Source organism: Homarus americanus, unplaced genomic scaffold (genome assembly GCF_018991925.1).
Source record: "Homarus americanus isolate GMGI-L3 unplaced genomic scaffold, GMGI_Hamer_2.0 scaffold18005, whole genome shotgun sequence".
In the NCBI taxonomy this organism is placed as follows: domain Eukaryota; kingdom Metazoa; phylum Arthropoda; class Malacostraca; order Decapoda; family Nephropidae; genus Homarus; species Homarus americanus.
The window spans coordinates 6,300-33,789 of NW_024743682.1; the positions used below are offsets into that span (position 1 = coordinate 6,300).

At 42.8% G+C, this 27,490-nt stretch overlaps 3 protein-coding genes across 3 annotated transcripts in view; all 3 read right to left on the reverse strand.

Moving 5' to 3' along the window:
- Positions 1-2,095: 2,095 nt before the first annotated feature.
- Positions 2,096-10,890, reverse strand: LOC121877215 (membrane frizzled-related protein-like). The gene is made up of 6 exons (XM_042382830.1): positions 10,800-10,890; positions 6,407-6,514; positions 6,048-6,179; positions 3,411-3,470; positions 2,823-3,027; positions 2,096-2,392 (listed from the first exon to the last, which is right to left on the reverse strand). The coding sequence occupies exons 2-6, from the start codon at positions 6,501-6,503 to the stop codon at positions 2,266-2,268; spliced, it is 621 nt and encodes a 206-aa protein (XP_042238764.1). The 5' UTR covers positions 6,504-6,514; positions 10,800-10,890; the 3' UTR covers positions 2,096-2,265.
- LOC121877214 lies at positions 10,800-16,661 on the reverse strand. The gene is made up of 3 exons (XM_042382829.1): positions 16,472-16,661; positions 12,965-13,084; positions 10,800-10,927 (listed from the first exon to the last, which is right to left on the reverse strand). Exons 1-3 carry the CDS (start codon positions 16,626-16,628, stop codon positions 10,869-10,871), a joined length of 336 nt encoding a protein of 111 aa, XP_042238763.1. The 5' UTR covers positions 16,629-16,661; the 3' UTR covers positions 10,800-10,868.
- An 8,600-nt stretch (positions 16,662-25,261) lies between these two features.
- Positions 25,262-27,490, reverse strand: part of LOC121877213 (A disintegrin and metalloproteinase with thrombospondin motifs 3-like) — a 55,572-nt gene continuing 53,343 nt past the window's right edge. Inside the window, exon 15 of the mRNA XM_042382828.1 lies at positions 25,262-26,488. Within this exon, the coding sequence (XP_042238762.1) occupies positions 26,237-26,488 (252 nt within the window). The 3' untranslated portion in view covers positions 25,262-26,236. The remainder of the gene's footprint in view (positions 26,489-27,490) is intronic.

Below are 27,490 nucleotides of genomic sequence, written 5' to 3' on the forward strand. Positions count from 1 at the left end.
ACACCTTACTACCGCACGTGTCGTTGGTGGCTGAGCACTACACCAGCACACCTTAATTAACGCACGTAACGTTGGTGGCTGAGCACTACACCAGCACACACCTTAATTAACGCACGAACGTTGGTGGCTGACACTACATCAGCACACAACTAATTAACGCACGTAACGTGGTGGCTGAGCACTACACCAGCACACACCTTACCGACGATCGTTGGTGGCTGAGCACTACACCAGCACACACCTTAATTAACGCACGTATCGTTGGTGGCTGAGCACTACACCAGCACACACCTTATTTAATGCACGACGTTGGTGGCTGAGCACTACACCAGCACACACCTAATTAACGCACGTAACGTTGGTGGCTGAGCAGTACACCAGCACACAACCTTAATTAACGCACGTAACGTTGGTGGTTGAGCAGTACACCAGCACACACCTAATTAACGCACGAACGTTGGTGGCTGAGCACTACACCAGCACACACCTAATTAACGACGTAACGGTGGCTGAGCAGTACACCAGCACACACCTTAATTAACGCACGTAACGTTGGTGGCTGAACACTACACCAGCACACCTTTAATTAACGCACGTAACGTTGGTGGCTGAGCAGTACACCAGCACACACTTAATTAACGCACGTAACGCTGGTGGCTGAGCACCACCAGCACACACCTTAATTAACGACGTAACGTTGGTGGCTGAGCAGTACACCAGCACACACCAATTAATGCACGTATCGTTGGTGGCTGCACTACACCAGCACACACCTTAATTAACGCACGTATCGTTGGTGGCTGAGCAGTACACCAGCACACACCTTAATTAACGCACGAACGGTGGCTGAGCAGTACACCAGCACACACCTTACTTAATGCACGTAACGTTGGTGGCTGAACACTACACCAGCACACACCTTAATTAACGCACGAATGTTGGTGGCTGAGCAGTACACCAGCACACACCTTAATTAACGCACGTAACGTTGGTGGCTGAGCACTACACCAGCACACACACCTTAATTAACGCACGTAACGTTGGTGGCTGAGCAGTACACCAGCACACACCTAATTAACGCACGTATCGTTGGTGGCTGAGCACTACACCAGCACACACCTTAATTAACGCACGTAACGTTGGTGACTGAGCACTACACCAGCACACACCTTAATTACACGTAACGTTGGTGGCTGAGCACTACAACAGCACACACCTTAACAGACGACGTTGGTGCTGAGCACACCAGCACACACCTTACCGCACGATCATTGGTGGCGACACTACACCAACACACACCTTAATTAACGCACGAACGTTGGTGGCTGAGCAGTACACCAGCACACACCTAATTAACGCACGTATCGTTGGTGGCTGAGCACTACACCAGCACACACCTTAATTGCACGAACGTTGGTGGCTGAGCACTACACCAGCACACACCTTACCAAGACGATCGTTGGTGGCTGAGCACTACACCAGCACACACCTTAACGACGCGACATCATTGGTGGCTGAGCACTACACCAGCACACACCTTAATTAACGCACGTAACGTTGGTGGCTGAGCAGCACACCAGCACACACCTTAATTTACGCACGTATCGTTGGTGGCTGAGCACTACACCAGCACACACCTTAATTAACGCACGTAACGTTGGTGGCTGAGCAGTACACCAGCACACACCTTATTTAACGCACGTATCGTTGGTGGCTGAGCACTACACCAGCACACACCTTATTTAATGCACGTATCGTTGGTGGCTGAGCACTACACCAGCACACACCTTAATTAACGCACGTATCGTTGGTGGCTGAGCACTACACCAACACACCTTAATTAACGCACGTAACGTTGGTGGCTGAGCACTACACCAGCACACACCTTATTTAACGCACGTATCGTTGGTGGCCGAGCACTACACCAGCACACACCTTAATTAACGCACGTATCGTTGGTGGCTGAGCACTACACCAGCACACACCTTTAACGCACGTAACGTTGGTGGCTGAGCACTACACCAGCACACACCTTATTAACGCACGTAACGTTGGTGGCTGAGCACTACACCAGCACACACCTTAATTGAGCACTACACCTGCACACACGTTAATTAACACACGTATCGTTGGTGGCTGAGCACTACACCAGCACACACCTTAATTACCGCACTTATCGTTGGTGGCTGAGCACTACACCAGCACACACCTTAAGTAACGCACATATCGTTGGTGGCTGAGCACTATACCAGCACACACCTTAATTCACTCTGCATGGTAGAAAAGCTTGAACCCCCTGAAGACGTAGGAGCCATCCGAGTGGAAGCTAATTCTCAGGTGATTACTCCCTGTTTTCATCATGGCTGGAAGTGAACTCCCACATATCTTGCCTCTGTAATAGAAACATCAAGAACTATAAAATCGTTAGACATAGAGCTTTATATATGCAGTCTTGAGTACTGAACACATGTTGTCACTGAAGGCTTGTGTAGACAGACTGTACAATATGTATAGCAATTGTTATTATTATTATTATTATTTTTATGAATAATATTAATGACTTAATATTTTGTTGATATTGTTGTTGTTTGCTAGTGTTTATATGTATTTCCATTTATATTTGACTAGAAACATTATTTATGGGTTGACATTACAAGTGTCTCGGCTAAAGACACTTAGTGGACACATTTTATACATTAAAAAATCTAATTATAAAGAAAAATCAAATTAGTACATTAAAGTCGACTAATACCGATTATTTAAAAACAAATTAGCAATGAACGTGATTATTGCGGTGTAGTCCAAGTGTTGTACAAACTTACCCATATAAGAGTTGACCAGGCTCGTTCAGATTCTCCACCGTAACGTAGTCAAATACACACGTTGCTTGTTCCTCCACTGACATGAACAACCATTCTAAGGAAATGTCATTATCTTCTGGTAGTTTCACTTCCCAACCACAGTCTTCGGATGTAGGGTACAGACCGCTGTCCACCACCGCTAAGTAACCAGACGGCTTCGTCAGTACTGCGGGTTGGTTGTGTCAAGAAAGATTTGGGCTATTAATACCAATGATGTTAAGTGGTACAGTCAACATAGCACAACACAACACACAGACAACACAACACAACACACAGACAACACAACACAACACACAGACAACACAACACACAGACAACACAACACAACACACAGACAACACAACACAACACACAGACAACACAACACAACACACAGACAACACAACGCAACACACAGACAACATAACACAACACATAGACAACACAACGCAACACACAGACAATACAACTGTTGACTCAATACGTTGATCTCTAGTTAACACTAAGATCACAATATAATCATCAACATTTTAATAATTTATTACTAAACCAATAATTAGTGCAGTTTACCTTTATCACCAGTGCAGGTTGATACTGAAGTAATGTTGGTTTCGTTTACTAGCAGCGCACCTGTAGGAATTATAGTCATCAGTAACAGGTGAAATAATTATATGTTATCACCCTCCTCTATCACCTTACATCTCATTGACTTCTCCCTGATGGTACAGTATAATATTTGGTTCAGGTACAAGTAAGTACAGTATGTGCGGCACTACAACACCACCTCCCTACATCAGTGGTTGTACAGTGTAAGCGCTTGTGTGTACAGCGGTACATTGTATCAGAACACTGGCGCCGTCAGTTCACGGCTGGAATGTTATGTTCCTGAGGCGAAAGACAGTCCACGTCTCAGGTCGAATAAAACCAAACAGCATTGACAACTTTTACTGCTCTTACACTTTTATCTCACCTGAGACTGTCATAACACGGCTGGCAGTAAACACACTGTTGCGTCATTAATAAAACAAACATTGTAAATCCCACCCAAGTTAAGCAGTCCTGTTGGCACCTGTACGGTCACGTTCTCTCAGTCAGCCTACAGACTCAGGAGGACCTACAGTATACTGAGATTTTTCAACAAAGTATAATTTAAATATTCGAGTAATTAGTGTTAATTAATGATTGATCTTTGATATAATTACTTAAAGTCAATTGTGGTGGGCACGTAAGATGTAAATAATCTTTATATACATTTTCTTAAAAATATACTAGGCTATCTTTACTCAAGGTAGTTTTTCACTTTAGAAGAAAGAAAAATGTCGAATGACGTAAAAAATACACCAGACCTAATACCTTGCGTTACGGCACTTAGAGGTCACACAATGGATTTTGTTCAAATTTCATACAAATTATATTACTTTAAAAGCTGATTAATGGTCTGGGTTCACAGTTTAAACATTTGAGTAATTAGTGTTAATTAATGACATTTTAAATAATTAAAGATATTTAGAATATATAACGTGACTCTAAAACACCCGAGGTTGGCGAGCGAGGTTTCATCCTTTGGAAATCGATGAAATATCCAACTTTTATCATGTAGTCTGTAATTTGATATACATCTAGCATTTATCTGGCATTATCATTAACCTTCGTACCATGACGACCAGCTGGTAACTGAGCTCCCAGCCCGGCTGCCGGCCAGATGACGTCATGTGCGGTGAAGGACGAATTTTCGACTCGAAGTGGGTTGACTCGGTATAATTAGAGTCTAATACTGATAATGTTATGCTTCTGACAGCGATGGTTCACTATAAGGTTAATGTAAGTTTAATGCGATAATCGTGTGAGCACGGTTATGATCATGTACTGGGAGGTCAACAGTAGCAGACTTAACATTACTAGCAGACGTATTATTATAACCACATGTATCAGATCTGCTTCTCATACAGACGGTATTGTCATGCAGGTTGTAGTAAGGCCCGCCCCCACCCAGGCACAGTGTGAGCCCCAGCGACCAGCTCGAGCCTTGGCCGACGATGGACAATCATTGATTCTCTTGGGAATCATGTTTACACCTTAGACGCCCTGCAGACTTTTCTAGACAATATAAAACAAGCATGTAAATAAACATTAACTTTGTCCAAATGTTTATATTTTCAGAATATCTCACATTCTGGACCTGAACCTCGGCGAGTGAAGACTCTCTCTGCTCCCGTGGTACGACGTGGACACTGCATTGGGACCAAGTGAAGGTGGTTCGGCTGTACCCCGCCGAGAGCACCTCCCACAAGAAACTAGACCTCCTTGTCCTGAGGAAGTTTATCGACTCCTCAGGGATAAAGGTCATGAAGGTCGTCTTCAGACTGATGAGTGGTCACCTTCTCCCAATGGGGATACTCCAGGCAGATGTCGGACGTCAACGTCATCAACGCCGTCTCAATCAAGGTTGAAATTAACGAAGACGACAACTTGGTGATGCGAGTAATCTCCCATGTCGAAATTGAAAACCTGGACCAAGACGAACTGGTCCAACTGATAGGTGACCAGCTCCACGTGGTAAGGAAGCTGACTAGGCAAGCGGCTCTGGTCGGCTACCCGAAGACGTTACCTCAAGAAGCACATCTTACTGTAGACCATCCCATAAGTGCCAATACCATGTTTATCGACCTCGACGAATCATTTCCATACCAGAAGGAAGAAAATGGCTAATACAGTAAAAACCAAAGAACACGACGGAAAGGTCAATAGAACAAGACTACGGCAGTAATGACCATCAGTGTACGAGGGGTCTTAATATACCAAACGGTCAGACGTTGACTAAAATTTTGATTTTTGTTCTCTCGGTGCAATACTAATTGTAAAACCTAACCTTAAGCAATTTTTATTATTCCATTTATCCTATACTGTATACCTTAGACCATTAATAGACAAAAGTCACAATATCTTACAACCAAAAATATGGATATGATTAGTATTTTTGAGCCGGCAAGAGGGGAAGATTTTTTATATATCAAATATTAAGAGGAATACGGGAATAAGACGTCGGTATTTGAGAGTCATGACCAAACACACCAGTGAGGATTTGTTGCTAGAATATTGATATTTTACGATTTTTAGCCAATTTTCACTGGTTGACTCCACAAGACTAACTGTTTGTTCTTCTTGGAGATGAACAATAACTGACGATGACACAGTTGCACAACTTACTGTTTAGCTCAACCTTCCTCTCCATGGATCTCATCTGGGTGGTGAGAGAGTTGATCTGTGACCTGCTCGAGCTGGCCTCCTCCTGCTGGTGATCAATCCTGCTCGCTAATACTTCATTTATAGTCTCTACACCTGTAATTATATTAGTTTTATGTTAGTTTTGTTCATTAAGAATCGAAATGATCTTATACAGACGAGAACACATTAATGTACACAACCATTACTATAAATAATGAACACCTCTGCTGTCATTCTTGACCAACTTCTGGACACTTATTGGTGTTTATTGGTTGGAACTGTTGGCAGTGGTGTCACAGTCTCGTATGAGAGTTCATTAGCCAAAGTTTACACGTACTTACTGTTGTTAATGAGGGTGCTAAGGGCGTTGATGTGAGACTTAAGGCTGTTCACCTCCTCCTCGTGCACGTCCTGCAGCCTCCTCAACTCTTCCTTCATTTCTTCTATACCTGCCAACAGGAAACACTTGTTCTTACATCACAAAATAAACTCTCTTGTTCTTACATCACAAAATAAACTCTCTCTCTCTCTCTCTCTCTCTCTCTCTCTCTCTCTCTCTCTACGCTCTCTCCCTCTCTCTTTATCAACTGTATAAATCAAAAGGTTAGAGATACAATAGGTCTACATAAAAGCTTCGACAGGAGAAATGACTGATGATGAGTTAGAAATGTGTAGTACGTTAAATAGTCATTTTCGCTCCGTATTCACAAATGAAAACCTAGCACAGTTTCCAGAAGTTCATAAGGTATATAATGACAGTATAGAAAATATGTTGATGAATATCAATATTACTAGTAACGATGTGCTTAAAGTAATTAACAAACTGAAGCCTCATAAATCGCCTGGTCCAGACGAGGTATATGCTAGAATATCAAAAGAATGTAGAGATGAGTTGAGTAATCCATTAGCAGTTTTATTTAATAAGTCATTAGAATCGGGCCTAGTGCCAGAAGGCTTGGAAATCGCAAATGTAGTCTGATTTTCAAAGGTGATAAATCAATAGCATCAAATTATCATCCCATTAGTCTCACGTCAATCATAGGCAAGTTGCTAGAGTCAATTATTGCTAAAATCAGAAGCCACCTTGAAACATTCAACTTAATTCATTCTTCTCAACACGGGTTCACCCAGGACGTTCTGTCTCCCAAATTTGCTTAGCTTTTTCAGAAGTATATGAAGGTAGATAATGATAAGTCATATGATATAATTTATTTAGATTTCAGTAAAGCATTCGATAGAGTCCCTCATGAGAGATTGATAAGGAAGGTAGAAGCACATGGAATAGGTGGATCAGTATTAAAATGGATTAGGTCATGGTTAACTGGTAGGAAACAAAGAGTCAGCATAAATGGATAAAGTCAGACTGGGGTGCGGTCAAAAGCGGAGTTCCCCAGGGATCTGTATTAGGCCCTCTGCTGTTGTTATATTCATTAATGATCTTGATTTAGGCATAACTAGTAGGATTAGTAAATCAGATGATACCAAAATGGGGAGAGTGATAAATTAGACAGTGACTTTGAACACCTTCAAAGAGATCTAGATATCTACATGAGTGGTCAGTAGACTGGCAAATGAATTTTAATACTGATAAATGCAAGGTACTACAGATAGGAAGACGAATACAAACGTTAAGTATAAACTAGGTAACACGGAAATAGAAAACTCAAGTTTGTGAAAAAGATCTAGGTGTATTTGTTAGCAACGACTTGAAACCCAGAAAACAATGTATTAGCGTTCGCAACAAGGCAAACAGGATTCTTGGGTTCATATCTAGGTCTGTGAGTAACAGAACTGCTGACGTAATCTTGAAACTTTACCTAGCATTAGTGAGGCCACACATGGATTATGCGGTTCAGTTCTGGTGTCCTTATTATAGAATGGACATAGATTCTTTGGAGAGAGTACAAAGAAGAATGACAAAATGATCCATAATATTAGAAACCTTCCATATGAAGAAAGACTGAAAAGCTTAGGCTTACATTCATTAAAGAGGCGTAGAGTTAGGGGAGATATGATAGAGGTGTACAAGTGGGTAAGTGGGATTAACAAGGGTAAAATGGAAGATGTTCTGAAGCTCAGTAATAACGAAATAACTAGAACAAATGGCTTTAAATTAGATAAACTCCGATTCAGAAAGGATATAGGCAAGCACTGGTTTGGTAATAGAGTTGTGGATATGTGGAATAGGCTACCGAGTGCTATAGTAGGATCGGGGACGCTAGGGAGCTTCAAGACGAAGTTGGATAGGCACATGGAAGTGCTGGGATGGGTGTGAAAAGGATCTGCCCTGTATGGGCCAGTCGGCCTCCTGCAGTATCCCACTTTCTTATGTTCTTATGTTCTTATAAATACATTGTGTAAAACTCTTGTGTTATCTTAAAGTAATTAGGTATGAGGCGGCGCTGATGCAGGTCACGGAGAAGAACAAGTTTAACAACTGGAAGGTTTGATACTCCGAGTGAATCTTTGACTTTAAATGTAAGCATCACGATCTGAGAAAATTATTATCCATTTGTTACTTGATGAAAGAATTATAGAGTAATTGGGTACTTCGTGTTCAGAACAATAGAATAATGTATTATTGTGGTGATATGACTTCCGTCATTACGCGAGAGGTGCAAGGTAGTGATCCGAACTGTCAACTTAACACTGAACTAACCTACAGTGTCGTGTTGAGGCTTTGCTCCTGGAGAACTCTAGTGAGTGTTTTGCTCCTTCTCTTGACGCTTGTCATGACTTCTATAATGCTGGGTTATGGTCACACTCCACGAGAGATGTGAACCAATATGTTTGTTTACATTGTGTATGTCAAAACCCAACACTAAACTTTTCATTGTCTCGCCAAAAATCTCTGTACCATCGGCACAGTTTAATTGACAGAATACGAAATTATTGAATATCATGCAGTACAGGATTACATCCCTGAGTACATGCGAGTACTGGAAAGTGTAAGACTTGGAAGAAACTTTGCTGTACTCCTAAGAAGTGACACACTGAATACTAGGTAGATGTTAGATGACTAACTCTCTGTTAAACATAATACAGTTTATTGAGTGTTAAGGTTATACTGTACACTAGTGACTTAAAGATAACAATGTTAAAGAAGTTATTCAGGTGTTGTAGTCTGCCACACAGTACAGTACTAACAAGGCTCCACTGATCTTGTCACCTAATAATTCCCCGACAAGAAATGTGACCAGTTCTCATGGTGCTTCTTCATGATACAGTCTAACAGTTAGATGAGCCACAGTTAACAACACACTTACTCTGGACGCTTCTTCATGACACAGTCTAACAGTTAGATGAGCCACAGTTAACACACACTTACTCTGGACGCTTCTTCATGACACAGTCTAACAGTTAGATGAGCCTCAGTTAACACACACTTACTCTGGACGCTTCTTCATGACACAGTCTAACAGTTAGATGAGCCACAGTTAACACACACTTACTCTGGACGCTTCTTCATGACACAGTCTAACAGTTAGATGAGCCACAGTTAACACACACTTACTCTGGACGCTTCTTCATGACACAGTCTAACAGTTAGATGAGCCTCAGTTAACACACACTTACTCTGGACGCTTCTTCATGACACAGTCTAACAGTTAGATGAGCCACAGTTAACACACACTTACTCTGGACGCTTCTTCGATAGGTCTAACAGTTAGATGAGCCACATTCACACACTTACTCTGGACGCTTCTTCATGACACAGTCTAACAGTTAGATGAGCCACAGTTAACACACACTTACTCTGGACGCTTCTTCATGACACAGTCTAACAGTTAGATGAGCCACAGTTAACACACACTTACTCTGGACGCTTCTTCATGACACAGTCTAACAGTTAGATGAGCCACAGTTAACACACACTTACTCTGGACGCTTCTTCATGACACAGTCTAACAGTTAGATGAGCCACAGTTAACACACACTTACTCTGGACGCTTCTTCATGACACAGTCTAACAGTTAGATGAGCCACAGTTAACACACACTTACTCTGGACGCTTCTTCATGACACAGTCTAACAGTTAGATGAGCCACAGTTAACACACACTTACTCTGGACGCTTCTTCATGACACAGTCTAACAGTTAGATGAGCCACAGTTAACACACACTTACTCTGGACGCTTCTTCATGACACAGTCTAACAGTTAGATGAGCCACAGTTAACACACACTTACTCTGGACGCTTCTTCATGACACAGTCTAACAGTTAGATGAGCCACAGTTAACACACACGTATTCTGGACGCTTCTTCATGACACAGTCTAACAGTTAGATGAGCCACAGTTAACACACACTTACTCTGGATGCTTCTTCATGACACAGTCTAACAGTTAGATGAGCCACAGTTAACACACTTACTCTGGATGCTTCTTCATGACACAGTCTAACAGTTAGATGAGCCACAGTTAACACACACTTACTCTGATGCTTCTTCATGACACAGTCTAACAGTTAGATGAGCCAAGTTAACACAACCTCACCGGACGCTTCTTCATGACACAGTCTAACAGTTAGATGAGCCACAGTTAACACACACTTACTCTGGATGCTTCTTCATGACACAGTCTAACAGTTAGATGAGCCACAGTTAACACACCTCTGGACGCTTCTTCATGACACAGTCTAACAGTTAGATGAGCCACAGTTAACACACACTTACTCTGGACTTCTTCATGACACAGTCTAACAGTTAGATGACCACAGTTAACACACACTTACTGTTATTCTGGGCAGTATCTACAGCGTTAATCTGGGTGGTGGTGGACTCTACGTGAGTCTGGTAGTTGTTCACCTCATCTTGGTAGACGCCAGTACGCTCCTCAACTCTTCCTTCAAATCTTCGAAACCTGAGAACAAGGAAAGTGTTTTATAATATAAGAACGAAAATGTCTCTCATATTTATGTCAACATCTTATGGGCGTTATTCTTGTTTGTCTTATATAGATGAACTTTATCTCACTTAAACTACTGATGTGGACGACTTACAAGAAGCCTTTATGTTTGATTCTTCCTCAGTAAAGTCTCTCCAGGTCTAGTGTTAAGAGACTGACGTGGTCCAGCCAGTCTTATGTACTGTGCTCACTATGCCAGACAATAGTGTTGTTGACAGTCTTACTGAGTTGCGGCAACAAATTGATTAAATATTAATATTCCATTTTCTTATAAATTTCAGGATGTTGTAAAGTGTGAGAAATATTGATGTTCTGTTTATTAATACAAAATATTGATTTGTGAAAATATTGAGCCAAATAAGTCGACATATCCGGAGGCAGCTGTGTGAAGACACATCTGGTGCAGCTGTGTGAAGACACATCTGGGGCAGCTGTGAAGACACATCTGGGGCAGCTGTGTGAAGACACATCTGAGGCTGTGTGAGACACATCTAGGCAGCTGTGTGAAGACACATCGGGCAGCTGTGAAGATATATCTGGGGCACCCACCACACAAGGAAATACTCAGGTAGGGGAGTGGCACACCCCCACCACAGGAAGTGCTCAGGTAGGTGTGGCACACCCCACCACTGAGAGTACTCGGGGGTGGTGGCACACCCCACCACCTAAGGAAATACTCCAGGTAGGTGAGTGGCACCCCACCACACAAGGAAGTACTCAGGTAGGTAAGTGGCACACACCCACCACACAGATACTCCAGGTAGGTAAGTGGCACACCCACCACACAGGAAATACCCAGGTAGGTAGTGGCACCCCCCACCACCTGAAATACTCAGGTAGGTAAGTGGCACACCCCCCACCACACAAGGTACTCAGGTGGGTAAGTGGCACACCCCACCACACAAGGAAGTACTCCAGGTGGAGTGAGTGGCACACCCCCCACCACCTGAGAGTACTCCGGTGGTGGGGTGGCACACCCCACCACACAGGAAGTGCTCCGGTGGGTAAGTGGCACCCCCACCACACAGGAAGTACTCCAGGTGGTAGGGTGGCACACCCCACCAGGGAAGACTCCAGGTGGAGTGATGGCACACCCCCCACCACCTGAGGTACTCCGGTAGGTAGGTGGCACACCCCCACCACCTGAGTACTCAGGTAGGTAAGTGGCACACCCCACCACACAGGCACTCAGGTGCGTAGTGGCACACCCCCAACACCTGGGAAGTGCCTCCAGGTTGGTGAGGTGGCACACCCCCCACCACACAAGGAAGTACTCAGGTAGGTGGGTGGCACACCCCACCACACAAGGAAGTACTCCAGGTAGGTAAGTGGCACACCCCCACCACACAAGGAAGTACTCCAGGTAGGTAAGTGGCACCCCCACCACACAAGGAAGTACTCAGGTAGGTAAGTGGCACACCCCCACCACACAAGAAGTACTCCAGGTACGTAAGTGGCACACCCCCAACACACAAGGAAGTACTCCAGGTAGGTAAGTGGCACACCCCCACCACACAAGGAAGTACTCCAGGTAGGTAAGTGGCACACCCCTGACCACACAAGGTAAGCACTCCAGGTAGGTAAGGGCACACCCCCACCACACAAGGAAGTACTCCAGGTAGGTAGAGGACACACCTCTCCACCACACAAGGAAGTACTCCAGGTAGGTAAGTGGGCACACCCCCACCACACAAGGAAGTACCTGTGTAAGTGGCACACCCACACCACACAAGGAAATATTCCAGGTAGGTAAGTGGCACACACCCACACCACACAAGGAAGTATTCCAGGTAGGTAAGTGGCACACCCCACACCACACAAGGAAATATTCCAGGTAGGTAAGTGGCACACCCTCCACCACACAAGGAAGTACTCCAGGTAGGTAAGTGGCACACCCCCACCACACAAGGAAGTACTCCAGGTAGGTAAGTGGCACACCCCCCACCCAAAGGAAGTACTCCAGGTAGGTAAGTGGCACTATACTGTACTTACCAGCCCAAGTGTTATTCTTAAGAACAGTTATCTGTCCCAGGATGTCTGTAGTGGCTGTCTGAAGGTCTTCCTTGCCCGTCTGCAGCTGAGCTTCAAGCTTCTCCATTATATCTTCAGGAACTGTAAAATAAACATTGATAGAACAAAAAACAACAATATGTATTATATACCGTTTACTGTATGTGTATACTGTATGTATATACTGTATGTATACTGTATGTATATGTGTATGTATATACTGTATTGTATATAACTATATAACAGTTGTGACACAAGACACCAGAAGGTAATTATGACATAATTGTTTGATAATAATTAAGAAAATATTAACAAAAAGACAAATACAAGAAAATGAAACAATTAATTTGAGGAAATTTTGTTGAATTAGTTTAGGGAAAAAGAGACGACATTGTGTGGTGGTGACGGCAGTCTTGTTTATCAACACTTATAAAACACTTATGACTCATATATACAACTGTAGTCAACAATGGTAACACCAACACTTATGACTCATATATACAACTGTAGTCAACAATGGACACCAACACTTATGACTCATATATACAACTGTAGTCAACAATGGTAACACCAACACTTATGACTCATATATACAACTGTAGTCAACAATGGTGACACCAACACTTATGACTCATATATACAACTGTAGTCAACAATGGTAACACCAACACTTATGACTCATATATACAACTGTAGTAACAATGGTAACACCAACACTTATGACTATATATACAACTGTAGTCAACAATGGTAACACCAACACTTATGACTCATATATACAACTGTAATAACAATGGTAACACCAACACTTATGACCTATATACAACAGTCAACAATGGTAACACCAACACTTATGACTCATATATACAACTGTAGTCAACAATGGTAACACCAACACTTATGACTCATATATACAACTGTAGTCAACAATTGGTGAACACCAACACTTATGACTCATATATACAACTGTAGTCAACAATGGTAACACCAACACTTATGACTCATATATATCAACTGTAGTCAACAAGGTAACACCAACACTTATGACTCATATATACAACTGTAGTCAACAATGGTAACACCAACACTTATGACTCATATATACAACTGTATCAACAATGGTAACACCAACACTTATGACTCATATATACAACAGAGTCAACAATGGTAACACCAACACTTATGACTTATATATACAACTGTAGTCAACAATGGTAACACCAACACTTATGACTCATATATACAACTGTAGTCAACAATGGTAACACCAACACTTATGACTCATATACAACTGTAGTCAACAATGGTAACACCAACACTTATGACTCATATATACAACTGTAGTCAACAATGGTAACACCAACACTTATGACTCATATATACAACTGTAGTCAACAATGGTAACACCAACACTTATGACTCATATATACAACTGAGACAAAATGAACACCAACACTTATGACTCATATATACAACTGTAGTCAACAATGGTAACACCAACACTTATGACTCATATATACAACTGTAGTCAACAATGGTAACACCAACACTTATGACTCATATATACAACTGTAGTCAACAATGGTAACACCAACACTTATGACTCATATATACAACTGTAGTCAACAATGGTAACACCAACACTTATGACTCATATATACAACTGTAGTCAACAATGGTGACACCAACACTTATGACTCATATATACAACTGTAGTCAACAATGGTGACACCAACACTTATGACTCATATATACAACTGTAGTCAACAATGGTAACACCAACACTTATGACTCATATATACAACTGTAGTCAACAATGGTGACACCAACACTTATGACTCATATATACAACTGTAGTCAACAATGGTAACACCAACACTTATGACTCATATATACAACTGTAGTCAACAATGGTAACACCAACACTTATGACTCATATATACAACTGTAGTCAACAATGGTAACACCAACACTTATGACTCATATATACAACTGTAGTCAACAATGGTAACACCAACACTTATGACTCATATATACAACTGTAGTCAACAATGGTAACACCAACACTTATGACTCATATATACAACTGTAGTCAACAATGGTAACACCAACACTTATGACTCATATATACAACTGTAGTCAACAATGGTAACACCAACACTTATGACTCATATATACAACTGTAGTCAACAATGGTAACACCAACACTTATGACTCATATATACAACTGTAGTCAACAATGGTAACACCAACACTTATGACTCATATATACAACTGTAGTCAACAATGGTAACACCAACACTTATGACTCATATATACAACTGTAGTCAACAATGGTAACACCAACACTTATGACTCATATATACAACTGTAGTCAACAATGGTAACACCAACACTTATGACTCATATATACAACTGTAGTCAACAATGGTGACACCAACACTTATGACTCATATATACAACTGTAGTCAACAATGGTAACACCAACACTTATGACTCATATATACAACTGTAGTCAACAATGGTAACACCAACACTTATGACTCATATATACAACTGTAGTCAACAATGGTAACACCAACACTTATGACTCATATATACAACTGTAGTCAACAATGGTAACACCAACACTTATGACTCATATATACAACTGTAGTCAACAATGGTAACACCAACACTTATGACTCATATATACAACTGTAGTCAACAATGGTAACACCAACACTTATGACTCATATATACAATAGTCAACAATGTAGTCAACAATGGTAACACCAACACTTATGACTCATATATACAACTGTAGTCAACAATGGTAACACCAACACTTATGACTCATATATACAACTGTAGTCAACAATGGTGACACCAACACTTATGACTCATATACACAACTGTAGTCAACAATGGTAACACCAACACTTATGACTCATATATACAACTGTAGCCAACAATGGTAACACCAACACTTATGACTCATATATACAACTGTAGTCAACAATGGTGACATAAAGTGATCATAACTACAACTACCATCAAAATAACTGAGCAATACAACTACACATTAACTTAACCCAAATAAAGTTAAGTTGTAAACGTTTAACAAAGTCACAAATTGTTTGAGTGTTTTAAGAGAGACTCATAACAGCGCAACCTGCTTCTGTCATGACAAGTAGAGTGTTTAAACTGTACCACTAACCCGTGCTGATGTGTTTTATTACTGACTGGGATGTGTGGTAGAAGGATTGGGAGGTGAGGGAGGGAGTGAGAGGGCTGGAGAGGTTAAGGGGAGATGGAGTGTGACAAGGAAGATGGAACAGTTACGGGAGGAAGAGTGAATGAGGTGAGGTGGAGGGAGTAACAGAGTGAGGGAGAGAGAGAGAGGTTCAGTGTTGGAGAGACATTGAGTGAGGAAGATACACGTAGAGAGAGAGAGAGAGAGAGAGGTGGGGGTCAGGGCACAGTAAGTAGTATCTTGGTACAACTTACCTGCAGAACAAGAGTTGGATGTATCCCCCATCATCTTCATTATGGCCAGTTGATTCACAATAAGAGAGGAGCTCATCTCCTGATGGTGGTCGTCGTGGGTAGCAGCAGGGTGAAGGTGCCCAGCACACAGCACCAGCAGTAGCACACATCGCATCATAGTGCAGAAAACAGTGAAGAACTGGACCGCTTGTTTTGATGCACTCATACATTATATACTCACGTTCGTCTGCCATCACCGTATGCACGTTGTCTTGTGATTATGTAAAGTATATCTTGAATTTCCTTATCGACGGCTGGCCACACTTCGTAAGGACCGCACAGCTGGCGTATTAGTATAGATATTTTACTTACTAACCCTGAGAAGTATGTACAAGGGCTTTAAACACAATGAAAATATTTAACAAACATGAAAACTCGCAACTAAACTGAAGGTCTCTTGCAGTATAACACAGAGGAGTCTTTCTTGGGCGCCTCACGTTACTGCACAAACCAAGAAAATTCGTGACGTAATGCTGGGGTTCCCAGACTCTCCTTCATTATTGTAGTCTCAAGATCTCTTAGTGGTTTACCCTTCAGCTATCCGGAGCCTCAGAGTCAAAGCAAAACTACCCCCGAAAAAAAAATAAATAAAAAATAAATAAAAAATGAAAATTAATATCCCCCGCCAACAGCTTAAGATAGTTATGAACAGATCGGGAACGCTTTCCTGTTCGCGGCTGTATCTATAAGACCTGCCTCCTGTGATGTTGCTTCCGAGTGTTCTATAAACTTCACAAAAGTATTTAATTATTTTTGCTTGGAGAGAATTATATTTATTGTACCAAGAAGAATCTTACAAAATATGTACCAGAACACAAGTCTGACGGTTTACCAACAGGCTGAAGAGTGAGTTGCATTCCCGAGTACAAAGGGCTTCTTGTTCTACCACCATATTCATGCCAGCAACGCCACCCACATTTACATCTTTATCTAGATCAAGGAGGAGGGATATTTTTGAGGGGTGGAGATGGGAGGGTAAAGAGGCCTTGGGGGGAGGGGGGCTTGTCCCCAGGCGCTCATCATTCTGTCACTTTATGTAACTTGCTGACAAAACCCATGACCCTTCAGGCCTTTACGCCCTTAATGCATGAGTCATAAAGGCAAGCATTAACTCCGCATGCTTCCCAGTTGGGCACTGTAAACGCTTCTGCGCTTCACCTTGCACAGGATGTAAGGGGGTGCCCAATAAACTAGCCCCCTCCGGGGCAATCTGTAAAATCTGAACAGTGGGACGTTCGTGGTAGTGCCAGGAGTCAGCAATATACCGGCCACAAATGATTAGTACATTATGTTGTTTAGTGCTGCAGCGTGTGTGACAGTAAGCTGAAGTCTTGTAACAGGTCTGGCTGATTGAACCAAATAGCTTCCTACAAGTTAGCATAAGCAAAACACTTGGCTACAAGGAAGGAAAGTATTACTATTCAACTTTATTTGCAGAAAAACTACAAGACCACAAGATAAAGTAACGAAAGTGACACGATGTTAAATTCAATGTTCTATGGTAAGTGAAAGTTCAATGGACTTTGTCATAATTGTGTTAAATATGAAACGGACTTTGCCACATGGGACTGTAGTGGATTCCTCCCCTACAAAGGCTGTTTGTCGCTGACTAGCCGACCCACGATTTCACCAGCCTGCCCTCGTGTCTAGGTCAGCAACCAGCGCCGCCTTACATGACTGAGGTCAACTATTAAGCCACGCCTACCCCCGCTATATAAGACCTCACCTCGAGGTGACCTACCTCGTACTACCCACAGCCACCAACAAGCAACACCTCCTCCTCCTCCTCCGCTCCCGCCGGCGACCATGGCAACCCACAAGCTGGTCCTCCTCTGAGCACCCTTACCAACCAGCTCTCTCTACTCAACGCTTGTAACCACGCTGCCTTCCCAGCACCAAGCTGCACTTATTTTTTAGTTTAACATATTTATTGGCAGAGCTTGTAGTACAGTTTGCCTATTCTGAGTAATTCAGTCAGGTCTTGACACTGAGGGTGGTATCACTTCTCGCTGCCACGCAGGACAGAGGTTCATACACAAAGAAATACATCATATTCATTAACAGCTATAAATGTATAGAGGTCAGATTCATATGGGTAATGTCACTGTTCACTGCCATGCAGGACAGAGGTTCGTACACAAAGAAGGAAATACATCATATCCATTAGCAGTATATATACTGTAGGTCAGTGGATCACATACATTGGAGTCATATTCTAATTGAAGACTAATCAGTGTGGGCTAGCAAATTTGGGATAAACAGCAAGAATGTCCTCAAGCACACCTGATTCAATGAAGTAATTACATAGTTCAAGATACAATAAGTCAGGTGGCTTGACGTCTTTGACAGTGTCACATTCAATAATATAGTGTTCAAGTGTATGCTTTAAAGGTTTATCACAAAGTTTACATGCTGAGTGTTCCGGTATGGGTACAGCGTTACTAACTTGCCAGATGTGTCTGTATCCTAGCCTAATTCTGGCCACGACTACATCACATTGTCTGGTTCTGTCCTTATGCTGGCCATACCGGTACCTCTTGTCACAAAATTTGTCATATTTACTAATGCTACAACTGTCAGGTCTCTCTGCATTTCTCACTTCTTCTAGATCAGAGTTCATGATTCTGACTTGAATGTTTTTAATTACAGCATTGGACAGGCCAAGGTCACGGTCAACATTTTCCAAGCTGCACTGTACATCCAATACAACATGTATACAGAGAGCACATTGTGAGTTTCATTTCGCCATCCCATCCTGAGTGTGAACCAATATCCCGTACCCCACAGGACTAGTGAGTATATTTCAACCGCAAGTGTAAGTGTTAATAAAATAAGCATAAAAAACTACTTAAAAAACACACCTGTATGAGGGGAAAGACTATATTGTATTACATAAGCGACTAACACTTGCCTGGCCAGTGGTTGGGTGTGGCTGGTAGGGGGTCGCACCGGGTGGCCTTGAGGGAATGTGTGGCTGTGTGTGTGAGAGCAGTCAGTTGATAAGAGTGATTTATTTATAAGCAGTATTTGAATCTTATACGCTGACATCTCATGGCGCGTCCTTTATTAACAATGCTCAGTTGTTCCAATCCCAAAATATGTTCTTCTGTAAGACTGATACACAGTGAATGGAAAGTGGCTTATGTGAATCCTATCTTCAAGAAGGGCGATCGTCATCCCATGAACAACTATAGACCGGTGAGCCTGACCAGCATAATATGTAAAGTACTTGAGAGTATTATCAGAGATGCAGCGATGGAACATCTACTACGAAACAACCTTGTAAAAGATTGCCAACACGGTTTTATGCCGGGGCGCTCCTGCTTAACACAATTGCTCAAGGTATTGGATATTTGGACCCATATTCTGGAACAGGGTCGTAATATCGACAAAATTTACCTAGATTTTGCCAAGGTTTTCAACAGTGTACCCCACGAAAGGCTGAAAATCAAACTGGAAAGGTACGGAATTCGGGGAAATGTCCTAGCGTGGATAGAAGACTTTCTACATGACCGCAAGCAGTGTGTGGTGATTAATGGCACGAAATCATCATCAGTACCTGTCACAAGCGGGGTACCGCAGGGTAGTGTATTGGGCCCGCTGTTGTTTGTTTGTTTCATAAATGATATGCCTGACGTTGTACACTCCTCCATACAAATGTTTGCCGATGACGCCAAGTTATTTCGGGAAATCAAGAACCAAGCGGACTGTGAAGAGCTGCAGAAGGACCTCTGTGGGCTCCAAGAATGGTGAAATAAATGGCTGCTGAGATTCAATGTCACGAAGTGTAAGAGGATGCACCTGGGGAATACCAACAGTAAGAAGGCGTATCATATGTCCCACAGGGATGAAGAAACTGCACTATTTGAGACTGAATGTGAGAAGGACCTAGGCGTGTATGTTGACAATGAGCTGACGTTCTCGGGCCATTGCGAGAAGTAGGTAAATCAGGCAAATAAATTATTGGGTCTTATAAGAAGGTCGTTCAGATATCTAGACGGTCCGTCCCTCGTAATGATCTTCAAGAGTGAAGTGCTTCCCCATCTGGAGTAGTCACCCCGTCTAGTCCCCGAGATATGCTAGGGACTGTCAGTTGGTTGAAAATGTTCAAAGGAGGGCCACCAGAATGGTGCCTGCACTTTGGCACCTCAGGTACCCTGAGAGATTGGAGCGCCTGAACTTGCCTAGCTTATACTACAGACGGGCAAGGGGGGACCTAGTTGAGGTGCATAAGCATCTCAGGGGGCACTACTCAGTCGAGTGTCCTTACTTGGAGCTGGCGGACGCTCGCCCCACAAGGGGTCACAGGTCAAGATTGAAGAAGCCGCAAGTCCAGAAAACTGTGAGGGCGAGCTTTTTCTGAGTGAGAGTTGTGAACTCTTGGAACAATCTACCAGAAAGTGTTGTGACTGCACCGAGTGTGAGCTCTTTCAAGACCAGACTTGACCAACACTGGAGCGGGTTCAGGTACATTCAGGAGCCGGTGCATGCCCAGTACTTGCCAACAGTGCGTGACAGAGACGTGACCGATCGCCCGGGCGGCTAGCGAGCCGATCAGTGGTGAAGAGGATAAAAGTAAAAGTTGAAGTTGTAGGCCCCTCTCTGTAGTTCTCTCACTGAGGACTCCCGCTATCCCAGTCTTGATTGGCTTCTAATTTAAGCTATATTAGAGTTCAAACTTTGTCTAATGGCTTTTAAGACACAAATCTTTATTAGGACATTCCCCCGACTCCAGTATCCTCATCTAATTTTCAGGCCTTCGTGAAATACGCTGTCAAACTCCTTAATAAACTTAAGGTTGTTATGCCGATGCATAATTTGGTATTATAATTTTTGTAAACTTGATGTTTTGATTTTGACCCAAGCAGCAGTTATTTTGGCAAGTTTAGGGAGATGTTCGTGTATATATTGATGTATTACCTCTGTAAGAATTTTCTGGAATGTATTGCATCATTTTGTTATGATTTACTTTTTACTGTAAGCCTCGATCAGAGTGGAACGTTCTAGAACCTCCTAGACGTCTCTGAGTTGATCTAGGGTGGTCTGGAATCGTCTGACGAGAGATATAATAAGCGGCAGCCTAGTTGACTGAGTGGACCATTTTTGCTCAGAGTTTGAAGTACAAGCTTAGTAAGACAACTGAAGATAATTGTTGTGCAAGTATTGTGGAATTGTTGTGATCAATATTAAGTGAAAAGACTAAGGAATTGTACACTGGTAGTGTGCTGACTATATATTAGAAGTGAGAAGTCCAGCTGTGAAGACATTACCCCGTTAACAGTGTTGTGAATTAGTGACTATTAAAGAAGACTACAGTGCACAAGTTTGTTTATCAATATTACCACCACCACTGTCCAGGCACAAATCCATGATGGCATTGTTTCACTCTACAGTAGTACAGTACAGTACTTTGCACACTGTGTTGGTCAAACTCACCAGCTTGTAACAGTGGTGACCGTCTTCCATTAATATAGGGCTCATATGTATTAATGTCCAGTTATTGGGGATATTTTGGTTTGTAGAACAGGATATTAAGGGGTTCGGAGACATCGTTACATAACCCTCTCAACACCCTGGAATACAGTACCATGTTCACTATCTTGGTCGAGACCCATTATGAAACTTGAGCTTAGATAATTTACCTCTGTTATATTGTTCTGAGGATTCCTTTTACCCCAGTGTGGTACCCAACTGTTTATCCTCAAAGGCAAGAAGGCTGTCTGCATCCTCTCTCGTAAACACTGAGGATATTAGTTTATTTTATACTTCTGCCTTGTCTTGGCAAGAGTCGATTATACTACCAAAGTATTTTTTTTCTCTAACAGTATTTCTATGAGAAAGACAGTAGATATTTAGGAAATATTCACTAACGGTTAAGAATAATACAGTAAGAAATGATGATCACTTACCAAGCAGTGTGTGGATAGATGGTGTATATAGACCCAACTATGCAGTCACGGTCAAAAGTCCTGTCACCGCTCCCGCTCCTCCTCACGCCCCACGATTCAGACTCGAGAACCCAGAGCAGTAAACACTGATGTATTCATCTGTCCATAAATGCTTCGGGTTCAAGAGTCTGAATCTTGAGGTCCGTGAAACAGCTGAAGAGGAGACAGGATTTCTGTGGGTGACTGTACCTTGACATCTAACACATTGAACTAAACAGTCGAGGTGCGGTGGCCGAGTGGGTACAACATTCACCTCCTGTCCTTTATGTCACTGGCTCTAATCTGGGACACCCATATTCTTACCAGCTTGCTTGTGTACGTCAATCCTACGAGACCCAATTTCAGATAGGTGTCAGAACTTTGATGTAACCATTGAACAAAAATGAGAATGACATTGTAAGGTTCTTTCATTATTTGGTTCATGCATTAATGTTTGTCTGGTATCATATCTGTTGAAAAAAAAACAACTATTTATTTAAAGTTGAAAAGGCAAGACAATTAATATTCCAGGTCATCATGTGAACTGTCCTACAGAGGTCATCACATCAATCAATACTGTAGAGGTCACCAACACAACACTACAGGTCACCAAGAAAATAAATACTGTCCAGGTCATCTCGTAAAATAATACTATAGGTCACCAGGTCAATCATCAATACTACAGGTCACCAGGTCAATCATCAATATATTGTACAGGTCACCAGGTCAATCATCACTATACAGGTCACCAGGTCAATCATCACTATACAGGTCACCATTAAACGCCAGGAAGTATCATGTTTTTTTATTTCGTTTGACCACACAACACTAACAGCTGTAATAATGGCACCGCACGCACGCACGCACATGCACACACATGCACACACACACATACACACACACACACACACACATACATCGAACACTTTCTTTGGTTGATTAATTGGCACAAATATTTTAAGCAGGTCAGTTAACACGTATCCTGTTCCAAGTTATTTGATCATAACTTATATTGACCAACGCACTCTTAATGACCAACGCACTCTTAATGACCAATGCACTCTTAATGACCAACACACTCTTAATGACCAACACACTGACAGAACGAGAATCTCTTAAGGGAGGGGCGGGCACCTGTCAATAAGGGGCGGGCACCTGTCAATAAGGGGCGGGAAACTGTCAATAAGGGGCGGGCAACTGTCAATAAGGGGCGGGCACCTGTCAATAAGGGCGGGCACCTGTCAATAAGGGCGGGCACCCGTCAATAAGGGCGGTTCGTCAATAAGGCGGGCAACTGTCAATAAGGGCGGGCACCTGTCAATAAGGGGCGGGCACCTGTCAATAAGGGCGGGCACCTGTCAATAAGGGGCGGGCAACCGTCAATAAGGGCGGCAACTGTCAATAAGGGGCGACACTCTGTCAATAAGGGGCGGACACCTGTCAATAAGGGGCGGGCACCCGTCAATAAGGGGGCGGGCAACTGTCAATAAGTGGGGCGGGCAACTGTCAACACCAGGGGCGGGCAACTGTCACCAAGGGCGGGCACCTGTCATTGGCGGGGCGGGCACCTGTCAATAAGGGGCGGGGCAACTGTCAATAAGGGCGGCACCTGTCAATAAGGGGCGGGCACCCGTCAATAAGGGGCGGGTAACCGTCAATAAGGGGCGGGCAACTGTCAATAAGGGGCGTGACCTGTCAATAAGGGCGGGCACACCCACAATAAGGGGCGGCAACTGTCAATAAGGGCGGGCAACTGTCAATTAGGGGCGGCAACTGTCACCAGGGCGGGCACTGTCAATAAGGGCGGGCACCTGTCAATAATAAGGGCGGGCACCCGTCAATAAGGGGCGGGCAACTGTCATTGCGGGCGGGCAACTGTCAATAAGGGCGGGCAATCGTCAATAAGTGGGGCGGGCAACTGTCAATAAGGGGCGGGCACCGTCATTGCGGGCGGCAACCGTCACATTAAGGGGCGGGTAACTGTCACCAGGGCGGGCACCTGTCAATAAGGGGCGGGTAATTCTGTCAATAAGGGGCGGCAACTGTCAATAAGGGGCGGGCAACTGTCAATAAGGGGCGGGCAACTGTCAATTAGGGGCGGGCACCTGCCAATAAGGGGACAGAATAGTGAATAGTTAACCTTTACATGCCGTATATTCAACTACCATTGGTGTCACAACCTCTTATTGACACAGTTGATAACCTCGTGACACTATGCTAGCCTCCTGACAACTGTGCCATATCACATAACACAGCGCGCGCGCACACACACACCACCCTCTTTACGCTAGTAGTTCTTGACACACTAGTAGTTCTTGACACACTAGTAGTTCTTGACACACTAGTTGTTCTGGACACACTAGTAGTTCTTGACACACTAGTAGTTCTGGACACACTAGTTGTTCTGGACACACTAGTAGTTCTGGACACACTAGTTGTTCTGGACACACTAGTAGTTCTGGACACACTAGTTGTTCTTGACACACTAGTTGTTCTGGACACACTAGTAGTTCTTGACACACTAGTAGTTCTGGACACACTAGTTGTTCTGGACACACTAGTAGTTCTTGACACACTAGTAGTTCTGGACACACTAGTAGTTCTGGACACACTAGTTGTTCTGGACACACTAGTAGTTCTTGACACACTAGTAGTTCTTGACACAGTGGTTGTTCTTGACACACTAGTAGTTCTTGACACACTAGTTGTTCTTGACACACTAGTAGTTCTTGACACACTAGTAGTTCTTGACACACTAGTTGTTCTTGACACACTAGTTGTTCTTGACACACTAGTAGTTCTTGACACACTAGTTGTTCTTGACACACTAGTAGTTCTTGACACACTAGTTGTTCTTGACACACTAGTTGTACATGACACAGTGGTTGTTCTTGACAAACTGGATGACTACTTGACAGCAGTATGTAACAATTGCCTTACACACTAATAATTAATCAACACAGGTCATCCATCTGACACATAGGCCAACCATCTGACACAGGTCATCCATCTGACACACAGGTCATCCATCTGACACACGGGTCATCCATCCGACACACAGGTCATCCAGCTGATACACAGTTCATCCATCTGACATGCAGGTTATCCATCTGACACACATGTCATCCATCTGACACACAGGCCATCCATCTGACACACAGGCCATCCATCTGACACACAGGTCATCCATCTGACACACAGGCCATCCATCTGACACACAGGCCATCCATCTGACACACAGGCCATCCATCTGACACACAGGCCATCCATCTGACACACAGGTCATCCATCTGACACACAGGCCATCCATCTGACACACAGGCCAGACAAGTAACAAATTGGTGAACACTACATTACAGTATTCTATTAACTACCACACAGTTCCTGGAGTGAGTCAACTAACACAGTAAGTGACTCACTTGACGATTAAGAGCCTCTATAGATACTGTAGTTTAGTCCACGAAATCTCTTTCTGGGTTCCTGCCCATACTGTCAGCAGCGACGAGATTGAAGTGAAGAGTGAGGGCGACACATACAGTTGAGGGTTATTGTCTGAACATTTTCATAGGGGATGCCAGTCCCCAGGTGGTAATACTATCACACTCTCATGACACACAACACAGAATGTATTTCCAGCATTTAACAACACAAATGTCTGTAGTACTGACTCCAACATTAACAGAGGGATGATGACGTCAATATGTGAATGTTGGTCGGACACATGCCATATGGCTGAGCCTTTTTTACAGTGTTGCCATTATAGGTAACTCATATATAACGTTATTAGTCAAAGTATCTATCAATACACAATATTGGCGCACGTGTGGCAACAAAGTTCCCGGTACTTTGGCACTTGACAGTATCTGTGTAACACTGGCAACTGGCAGAATGCTGACGAGTCTCGGAGACAAGGTGCGGGGGGGCAGGGTGCCTTGATACACACACGGACCTGACGTGGCTGAGGGCCGCAGTTGTAGGTCACTTCGTTCCCTCCTCCACCAACACACTCCCACAAGCGTGTCTCTACACCCTCACCACAGCTGCTGGAGCACTGTAGATAGATAAACAAGATGGTTAGGTTAGGTAACAACAATCTACAATGAAGAAAATGTAACTTCTGAGGCATCACAGTTAAGAAAATGAAAGAAAAGCAAAAAAAAATAAAAAAATTTAATTAAGAAGAAAGAGGAAGATGGTGAAGATATTATAGTTGAGGTAAAATATAAGGAAGCTGAGGGCGAGGAGACTGTAGTGTCTTACCTACACTTGGTCGAGCAAACAAACAAATTAATTCTTAACCCAGAACAACTTCAGATTTTCCCGCCTCTCCTGACGGTCGTGTAATATTTCAATGTGATTCTGATCTTTTATAATGTTGTTTTTATATAATATAGTATTACTGATACATAATTTGTCTTAGTATGCTTTATTGTGGGTAAAAATAAGTACCTATACAGTCTCTCCTCGACTTATGGCGGGGTTCCGTCCCGACGACCAGGTCCTAAGTCGAAAAGGTGAAAATAATACATAGGAAATCTAAAATAGGCGTATCTTTTTCTTCTCAGCACCACGAGAACTCTCACTTTTACAAACAAAAATTTTATCATTACACAGCACAATCACTAACGTCGGGACTCGAAAATACGTAATTTGAAAAATATTTTATACGACTGCTGCGGTTGTATGTCCGGGTGGTCGAGTAGGTCGTAAGTCGAGGAGTACCTGTATATTGAATGCATCCTCCGAAAGCGTAAATTTGCTACCAGAGTTTAACCGTTAATTCATGTATAATACTCCTGATAAACTTCCTACGTGCTTATGTTTGAAATAATGAATGTATGTATCTTTATATAATTTAGCTAAATATTTTTCTCGTCAGAAACCGTCATCCCAACGAATATGAATAAACTCATTTAGAAATACATCATTACTCGTGACAAAATCGGACAGGTTTGCAACAGCCAAACAGCTATAACTCTTGAGGAGGGGGCGGGCCATCTTTTCTCAGCTGGGAAAAAACGTGCTATAGTCATCCATACTCCCACACACCCAT